Source organism: Astatotilapia calliptera, chromosome 19, assembly GCF_964374335.1.
Source record: "Astatotilapia calliptera chromosome 19, fAstCal68.1, whole genome shotgun sequence".
NCBI classification, from domain to species: Eukaryota; Metazoa; Chordata; class Actinopteri; order Cichliformes; family Cichlidae; genus Astatotilapia; species Astatotilapia calliptera.
Genome location: NC_137440.1, coordinates 30,681,649 through 30,691,897, shown reverse-complemented (window position 1 = coordinate 30,691,897; position 10,249 = coordinate 30,681,649). Strand labels below are relative to the sequence as shown.

Below are 10,249 nucleotides of genomic sequence, written 5' to 3'. Positions count from 1 at the left end.
CTGCTTCTGCTCTAACACCTATCCCTCACACACATGAACTCTCGTTACGCTCTCTCTCACTCACACACTCACACACACAGATGAAATGAAAGGGGAGGATGAGAGAACATGTACAGACACTTATAAGTTAGGAGGTTGTGGGTACGCGCGAACTGCAACAAGTGTAAAAGATATTTCACAGGAGATGTTTTCATCACGATTCATGAACCAGTAAAGCTTTAAATAGCAGGCAGGCAGATGTGCTGGGCACTGAGGACAAAACAATGTGATGTGATCGCAGGAAAAAGTTTCATTTAATTTTTCAAATTAAGTTTTTCTGTCTGTCTTTGAAAGTTTGTGAGAAGCAGTAAGAGAAACCAGTTTCCTGGGCAATGATCATAGCCGTGTCACTGTAGAGAGCTGTGAGCAAGTCACAGTAATTCAAATGCAGGTATGTGCGGTGTGTGTCTGCGCTGCTGGGGCCAAGAGACAAGCTGCAGATCACACACATACTCACCGATGTGGTCACAGGGATTTCTAAAATTATTCATCCTCTGACTGCTCACTCATTAATTACGTTGAATGTGTCCTAAAACGCCTCGCAGATACATGAGCTCTTACTGCACAAAGAAAAAAAGAGCATGTACACTAAAAATATTGGATGTTTGTCAGGCTCGGGTAGATTTCTGTTTGCCTGAGTCTGACAATAAGAGGCGCTTTTAATTGCTCCATAAAAAAAAAAGAAAGAAAAGAAAACTTGCATAAGTGGCACTAAACTAAAATGAATATATGAATCTTTTTTTTTTATTTACCCCAGAGTTTCTTTGTGTGCTGTGGATTGTGTGCAGTTTCTCATGCTGTCAATATGTGTGTGAAGTCTGTTTGTGATTGAGTGCAAGGTCAAAGGGACACAATGGAGAGACGGGGGAGCGGCAGTGAACTGAGAGGGGGACTGCTACTGTGCCCAAGGCCATACCCGTGCAGACGGACACCATATTGAAATTAGCAAATGGACTGCAGAGTGTAGCTTGCTGCCCCATTTGTGGTCCCCTTCCTCCTGGTGATATACCGACGCACCCAGTGATGGGACATCACTGTGTTAGCTGGGCAGCAGGGTGAGGTTTTGGGGGTTGGGCCGGGTTGGGTGTGGTGGTGGTGGGGGGGGGGGGGGGGACAGCTGACCTCCCCACTGTCCTAAAATGAAACGGGTCGAGTCTTATTTATTTACAGCATGTTTTGCACTCGTCCCATAACACTGTAAATTACCTGCATGGTCAAGGCTTCTTTCTCAGGCAAGGAGAGACAGGGGAGAGGAAAGGACATAAAACGTGCGATCTGGATGATATTTAATTCAGGAATCACATATGATCTGTCAATTTCCATAAATCACACTTTATGAGTCATATTTTAAATACAAAATCACATTTATGAATACAAATGTGTGAATTACAAGCGGTCATATGTGTTTGTATGATTTACAATACGTCTATAGGCCCCAGACAGAGTGCCTTACCAATATTTATGAGATTTCTATAGAACATCTCATCAGAGGATAAGGGATGGGCGATTTCCTTGCTGGGGGTCTTACGTGGCTGATCACGTATCTATTTCAGACTTCGCATGCGTGCTTATCGTGATGTTGACTGTTTGACTCCCTGTTCATCTCCTCCTGAGATGACACGAAAAGGATGGCCATAATGTGAAATATGATGTGGCACATTTATCCTTTGGAAAGCATGTTGAGTTTTGTTTGCTTGATACAGAAGAGCGTGACACTTACTTGAACGTGATTATATGGCAAAGCAGGCGGCCGGAGACAGCAGACTCAGTGTATGTGTGCAAAGATTTCCATCAGAGGGAAGTCTCTAAGGACCAGACCTGGTCCTTGGCTCAAAAAAGGTAAGGGGCCTCCTCCATTATGGCAAACAAGTGCATTTGTTTTAAGGCCAATGGAGACTTCTAACCTTTGCTTGACACACCGAAAAGGTCAGGCCTATCCGTGGTTTCCTTCCTTCTGGAGTGAAGACGGACCATTTTCTCCCTGCTCTTAGGACCGCTAGAAACCTTTGGTACAATCCCAGGACCCACACTACTAACAAGCATAGTGCAGATAAGCAATCTGCACACAGTTTTAGCCTAAAACATGTAAATAAATAAAATAAAACAATTAATGAACAATCCCAGCTCTGAAACTGTAGAACAATCCCACCTGCACACTCGGATGAAACAAATGTCTTAATATAATTCAGAACACAGGCTGGAAACGCTCTAAAAACACTGTAATTGTTTTAAACGCCTGTGAAGTGAGCACACACAGCACCCAGTGTGAGTTTTTCTCCATTTGATGGACGTATCCATGCTTATCAATGTTCCTTATCTCCCTTCATTACTTCCTAACCAGTGGTTAAATTGGAAAAGCCCATAAGAACGTGTGAATACATGGCAGAGGCAATAAAACAGTAGGAAGAAGAGCCCCCGCCTCCAACACACACGCACACACACACACACAGACTGTACATCCCACAACAGTGTTTTTCTTGGGTGGAGGCAGATACATTGAGCAGATAGTTAGAAATATTTCTACTCCCTCCACAGCTTCATATCAGTGAGCAGCACAGATAAAGATATAGGTGGGTAAATAAATCTCAAAATGAAGGAACAAAACCCTTCACAAGCAGTTATCAGTGTGTGTGTGTGTGTGTGTGTGTGTGCAGTTTATTACCTGTTCTCTCATAGCACTTGTGTTCCTGCAATGTTTAAGTGCTGGGAGAACACAAGTGCACTGATTTCCGCTAAACGTGGCATTTTCTCTGCAATACTAGCAGCTCAGTGTGGTCTCATCCTCACTCTTCTTGTGTGGTGTCGCGTCTCCGCAGGGACTTGTTCTCAGTGGATTTTTGTGGGTTTGCTTAATTTCTACAGTGCTTATCAGCTAAAACGGTGAAAGACCCGAACCGCAGTTTGGCCCAGAAACAGGCCGCCGTCGTTTAAGAGACACAAAGCTCGATATAATATTTCCCGTTTTCTTTTTGTTCCAGATTTTTTCGCTCTGACACTTAAGAGTCTGCTATCGGATTAAAAACGGGGATTTTAAACGTTCACCTTTCACTACATCGTTGCGTAATGGCTCTGATGAAAAAAAATGTAACCAGAGTCATTTGACAAACTGGGACAAAGGTCTGCTGATGGCCATTGGGTTTTTAGGACAGCAGCTCAGCCATGCATTAAGTGGCGAGGAGCTCAGGAGTGTAACCTGATAAATGCACTTAAAACAGTGAAGATGGACAATGAGAGGGCGAAATCTCAGATGGTCGGGCCTGTGTGCCTGCTAGGCACTTTGACAGCCTATTGATCAGCCAAAGAGAGTATTGTGTGGGGTCAGAGGTGTGGGGATGCATGGCTCAGATACTGTTAGTGGGACACATACAGCACAGCGTTAGGATCTATTAGGAAACAGATCCACTGTCGAGCAAATCACATTGTTCTTTTCGTTGAAGATCAAACCTGTTGTTGACTTTCACAGTCCTCCCTGCAGAGATGGCTGAAATTTCTCCTCCGATATAATACACAACAACAATATAGCAAACTGTCTGCCTTCTCAAAGTGATGTGACGTAACGTTTTCTGTCTGGCACCATTGATAGCCCAACGCTAGTGAAAATGCCCAGCTCCTGTTATTGAATAGTAATAGGCTTGTCGGCCGGTGCCTCCAATTTCACAAATGGAGCAATAAATACACATAACAGAATCAGTGGAACAATAAGAACGGCCATAAAGAATTGTTGGGCAAAAACAAGGAGCACGGGTGGGGAGGAGAAGGAAGGAGTGGAGGGGGGGTCAAAAAGAAAATTTGACAAAAGAAAGAGATGAAAAGTGTGAGCGTGCGAGAGTGAAACGGAGAGGGGGGCCAGGAAGATGGTGTCCCACTCTTCATTTCTGTGCCACCAGCTCTCCTGGGCATTTACGTGCTCCGTTTTCAACCTAAGTGTAATTTGAGCCCTGGGTTGATACAAAGTGTATGCAGCAGCTCTGTTCAAACCCAATCACTCACCCTGACGTGTAATCCTTTCCCTCACCATCATCAACGTTGCTTTGGGAATAATGAAACACACTTAAGCAATACGCAGCAGTCGTACAGCTGCGAGCGGGGCCGCATCTTGATGAGATGCCTCATAACTCTAATGAAAGGTGTTTTGACCTGTCAGTGGAGGTAAATGATTGCCTCGCTACTGTATCTGTGCGAAACGTATCGATGGCAATAGCCGGTCCCACTGGATGATTTGCATGAGAAATGAGGAGCGCATTACTTTAAAAAATAAATAAATAAAAAATAAAAATGACAGCAGCTGGCAGCAGCGCTCTACATTGTTTGGCCTCCAGATCTCCTTTTTTCTTTCCCTTTCATCCTCAATTCATCTTGTTTCTTGTCTTGTGATGCCATTGTTTCCACATAGAGGATTATCACGATTAATTGGCTAGCAAGACGTTATTTCAAAAAGGGAAATTGGCTCTTATAATTATATAGTGAAGGGAATACTTTAACTCCCTGTAATATCAGCTTCCTGAAATAATGGCGCTCCAGCCCCTCACTCCCCCCCTCCCCTCCTACTCTCCACCGCCGCCTCCATCAGCGTTAACATGTCTGTCTGCCTGTTTCCTGTGACGGATCCATTTTCAACAGTTCCTGGCCCTGCAGAGGCTGCGGTTGATTACTGGATGGTTGGGTGGCCTGCGTGAATCTCTCACTGGCTTGCCTCACTTACTGCCACCAATCTCTGGTCTTCTGGGAGCTCCTGTGTGCTCTTTGTTTTGTCCCATCGCCGAACTCGCTCTCAATGTGTGTGTGTGTGGAAAGGGGGTATTTACACCAAGCAGAGGACAAGGTTAGGTGAAGTTGCTACACTGAATTAAGTAGATACACAACAGCGTCAGTGCTGCGAACACACACACGAAAAACCCCTGTAAAAAACTGTCACCCTTAAACATTACCATCCATGTGAAATTTCCTTCAAAGTTTTACTCGACAGACTTTTTAAGCCAGAACACAAAATAATCACAGAGGTCGGTGAGTATTTAATTCATTGATCCTTTACCTTTTTGAAAATCAAAACATAAAAGTTACACAGATATTGGTGATTTCAACGATCAGAGATATCAATGTACACCATCGCCAAATGATATATTTCACATCATAAATACTCACAGCGCAGAAGCAGCAAATCAGTCACCTGCTCCTGTCTGCAGTTTCATCATCGAGGGACCAATTCTGACAAACTGATGTTCATATAAACACACACTTGCTTAGTAACCAAAGCGTGGGGGTCATGCCCACTGACGGCCAAGTCGTATGGTCGATGTGAACGCATGCTTTACCTTTACAAAGAGATCTATGAAGAATGACGGGGAGGAGGAGATGTACAACTACAAATGTTTTGGCAGGAGCACTGCGGGAGAGAAGAAGTCTTTGATAAAAACATGGATGGCTCAGGTGTGTCACAGACGTGAGGATGATAAAGACCAGAAAGTGCTGAATCAGAGAAATATTGACAAAATGATAATGAGGTAGTAGTCAGCAGGGCGCTGCATACTTCTTTTTTTTTAAGTGGTATTTCGGCAACCTACTGTATTGACGCTGATATATTTACACACTTAGACACAGCTTCTAATGTAAGACATGTTGTCTTTTCCTTAACATAGTGTCATATTGCAAGGTGAAGAAAAAAAATCTAATCGAGTTTCTTATGGCTGATCATCTTAGGCCACTACAAATTTCTATTTGTCGAGATTTTCTGCAGATGCTTTCATTAATGCCGCGCTTTCACTGAAACAAGCACAAAAGTCATCAGTGGAGCAAATCAAATACAGTTCTGATATACAGGATACATGTTACTGATTAGACGGATTTAGAATATGTCACTTGATCGCTTACAAATTCTCCAAAACCTAAGTAAAAGCATGCTTTTAGCATGGTTTCAGTCAGAATTGGTCCCTGTTGTATTGCACAACAGTTAAAACAAGTCAAGTTGGTAATGTCACCCTTTACAGCGGAGCTCGTTTACTCGATGGCGGCTAACTCAGGTTTTGGAATTGGGCGGGAAAATTTGGAGAGGGAGTGGGCGGTCAACCTTGGATGCACGGCCAATCAGACTGCTACTTAAAAAAAACCGTCATGGCGGCGGCTGGATCACTGATATCACAAGCGTGGCGGCAACTCTACCCTCCTGCGATGTCAGGGATTCCTTTGATCGCGGTATCATATTGTTGTGACAGCGCCACAATTTATCACATCACATAAAATCCTTCAGCAGTCTAAGCATTCCCCCTTCAACACGTTCCCTCTCACACGAAGACCAGTGGCATGACTCCAGTGGACTGGACTACAGTGTTACTCACACCCAGCACAATGGACCTACAGCTAAACACAGTGGGGGTGGGGGATCTCTCTCCCACCAGAGTCCACACCTTGCACTGACACAATGATGGGCTGCTGCTACCCGTTGTAGCATACTGACCCTCTATTTCTTGCATAGCTATTCACAGGTACATACTTGAGCACCCCGAGCTCTTTCTCACTGACGTCTACCTGCCTCTCGTCCGGCGGGAGGGGTGCTGCTGGCCGTGGTGTCAACGCGAGGTCAAGAAGTGCTCCACGTGTCTATCGTGGTGCGACACTGCGCACACAACAACCTCCTGCTGGCTTAAAAATAAACCCAGTGTGAAACGCCACAACCGCATCTCTGCACCTGCCATTTACCTCTGTTTCGTCGAAGTCCTATAAATGCAGGCGCAGCTATTAAAAGACAGGAGGCGTCTAAAATGGTGAGAGCAGATGCTGGGCACCTTGCTCCCAGTGTGTGGGATGACTCTGCCACAGGCTTAAAGGAGACCAAAATAGAGTGGTTGACATATGGGCCTCTGATTGTTTGAACACGGAATCTCCTGGACCTCTGCCACTCGGCATAAATCCTTTGATACTGCCACACCAAAACCCGCTGATTAACTTTCGCCTAGCCTGAATCAGGTCATCCATTTGCATGTAAAGAGGCAATTTTCAAAGGCTCAAACAATGACCAAATCTGAGGTTCAGTCTGGGGTTCATTGGCTTGCACGAGCAGCAGCAACACAAACCGCTTTGGAGAAGGAGAAACGGTGGTTAACCGAGGTACAGCGGCGTGTTCCACCGCTGAGACGGGGCTACGCAAATATGGTCTTTTAGTAACAGCAGCACTGAAAAGCGCACAAAAGATAGGATCTGAAGCTTGGCTCCCCAATGGCTCGCTTTATTGCTGAGTTACTACAGAATAGGAACAACTGACTATTGTACCTGCCTACGCTAGTTTGGTTAAACATGGGACCAGCGAGTCTTCCAGTCTGAGCATAGATCCACGACGATCACACGGCATAATGCTCTGGAGAGGTATATCCAAGGACATTTAAACTGATAAGAGTTCACATATAAGTAACCACTTTCATTCTTTTTCCCCCCATTAGAAGAAGAACAAGAGAAAATGGCCACCAAGTTCACCAGACTTTGAACTGTACACTCAGTCTTTCAAATAATAAATATTTACAAATATTATATTCCAGACCACAAAAAAGAAAATCAGCTGTTAGACAAGTAGGTGTGTTTATGATGGTTGACACCTCTTCAGAACATTTTTTTTTTAATTTTTTTGGAACTTTAAATTTTCTGAAAAAAAAAAAGTCTTGTTATCAAGATCTGGCAACTACTTGCTGAAGTAGTTGCCAGATGCTGAGCGGCAGAAGGGTCCTTCTTCATATACAGCATGACAACTGACAGTTAATTAACAAAAAAAATTATTACTGTACATAGTATTTCTTATATATTTTAAATTAATCTGCATCATTTTATATTTATACTAATAACCAAGTTTTGCATTTGCTCTTTTTTTCCCTTTTTTTTTTCTTTTTGTGTCCCGGGGTTCCAGGAAGAGGAGGAGTGAGAGAGGTCAGTCTCCATCCTGCCTAGCAGATTCAGCAGGGGTGTCTCCCTCTCTCCTGAGAACCCTCAGCCTTGGTTCAAGTCACTTTCTGTTGCCGCAGCCAATCAGCCACCCTCCGATCAGACCTTGGCTTCCAGCATCTCCAGGAAGAGTTTGTGCATGGGCACCTTGCCCTGCACTTTGATGCTGTAAAAGTGCTGCACAGCCTTTGTGGCTGTCTGCCTCAGCAGGGGCAGGGTCATGAGCAGTTTGCCAGCCCGTCGTGGATCCTCCTGATGCTGGCTGCTCTCATAGTCCTGCAGGGCCTCGTGGAGCGCGTCCTGAAGCTTCTGGACTGCCTCCATGTCCTCTATGTGCATGGAGTCTGACAAAAAAAAGGAGAGAAAGAAAAAAAAAAGAGCATGAATATGATGGATTTTTTACATTTGAGACGAAGAGGGAAAAGGGAAATTGTAAGAAATACAGTTTGCTCTTCTAGACGGTGGTAATGTAACAGCAGTCATGGGAAATAGAGTCTTCTAAAACAAAATAAAATCTCATGAGTGATCTTAACTGCTCGGTCAGTTGCAGCAAGGTTAGGAACACATTATCAGTATAACTCACACCCTGACAAGATAAAGAATAGATCATAAAAAAAGAAAACACACACACACAACAACAACATCTGCTTTGTTTTATTTATATATTTATTCTTTGGTGGATTGGGTAGGGTATTGATATGGCCCTTGACCAGTGGGACTGAAAATCAATGTTATCCTCCAGTAACAATAGCATGAATAGCATCCAATCTTTGCTGAGTGAGTACACATTAAACACCTGACTGTTCCAAAGGACAGAGTGTTTTCCAAAAAAAACAAAGGAAAAAAAGGGAGCTCCATTAGAGAATTGGACACCATAAACAAACGTGAGATGAATGCAACACTTCCTTTTGATACTGTCTCCTGCAAAACGGATGCGAAAGCGATGAATGTGGACATTTCTCCACGAGTTTGCGCTGTATTATCGAAAAGTGTCCACTTCACTACATTCTCCTGCAAACAGCTAAAATATGACTCTCTCACTTTCTCTCTCAGCTTCAGATAGTCCAAATCTCTCCCACCTCACCTCCTGGCATTTCTTTTTAGAGCTGTCTGCAGTTTCAGTCTGGCTTCCCTCCGGTGTTCTTCGCTCCTATAACGTTTCGCTACAGTGCCACTGTTTTTCAAGCGATCCTCTTGTACATGGTGTTACCGTACTCCCCTCTCACTTTCGCCTTTTTCTGCTCCCACCTCTCTCAGGGACAGTCTAGGGGTCGCCCTTTCTTTCACTGGTTAACTGGCATCTGGCACTCAGGAGGCAGCATGTCATTGGCTGCCTGACTCGACTCACCTTGGCGGCGCATAATTTACCACACGGGACAATAAAAGGCAAAACAGATTTCAGGCTTCGCCCCAAATTCATTGACTGGAACAACTGTATTCCCAAGACCTTGAGACATTTCTCACCCTGACGGTTTTCAAATCCACAGTGGTAAAATGAAGTAGGTCGTTTTGTAAAGTGAATGTGGGAAAAGGAGGGGGGGTGAAGGAGGGAGGGGATGGAAGAACAAAAGACTCCGATGAGGATGTGGTGTGACATAATTATCTCTTGTTCTTTTCACACAGGCTGCATTTTTACAAATCAAACCAATTTTTTTTCTTTTCTTTTTCCTTTCTAGTTTCTCAGCAGCAAAGGCATGCGCACACTCTAACAACCGACCTGACTGGCGCTGCGCTTTAAAGGAAGGTTTTGTCGAAAGAGGGAGAAGAAGAGAAAATAAAAACAGGGATGGAGACATCTCGACAAATGGGAAAGAAAATGGGGCACGAGAGAAAGCGAGCAGCTTACAAACACTGGAGGAGGGGGCTGACTAAAATGTAAAAAAGAAAACAACAACTTTGAAGAAACAATTTCCTCGCAATCCATCAGTGAGCCCACGTCGATCCGATTGATAAACTGCTAATTACAAAATCAATTGCTATGAATTTTCACAGCTGTCAGACAGAGGGGCTCCCGGGAGAGTGATCTCCCAGAGACCTTGTTCTAACGTTCTGGACACCCTCCGCCTCCCCCTCCTCCCATCTCTCCTTCCTCCTCTCACCTCACCTCCCTACCAACGCTCTGTTATCTGAAAGCAAAGTCCAAGCATCAGCATTTTCGTTTTTCAGTCCCGGACAAAACAAGGGAAAAACTGGCCCGGTGACCCAGGCGTGGATTGATCAGAGGAGGACTCCTCAAAAAGGCGCCTGTCAATAGCGGCGTGCCGTCTTCGCACTGGAACAAACGAGC

At 44.4% G+C, this 10,249-nt stretch overlaps 1 protein-coding gene across 8 annotated transcripts in view; it reads right to left on the bottom strand.

Moving 5' to 3' along the window:
• Window positions 1-5,050: 5,050 nt before the first annotated feature.
• esrrb (estrogen-related receptor beta) overlaps window positions 5,051-10,249 on the bottom strand; it is a 45,064-nt gene continuing 39,865 nt past the window's right edge. For all 8 annotated transcript variants that reach the window (XM_026152221.2, XM_026152222.2, XM_026152224.2 and 5 more), the window contains one exon: window positions 5,051-8,306. In XM_026152221.2, the coding sequence (XP_026008006.1) occupies window positions 8,062-8,306 (245 nt within the window). In that variant the 3' untranslated portion in view covers window positions 5,051-8,061. The remainder of the gene's footprint in view (window positions 8,307-10,249) is intronic.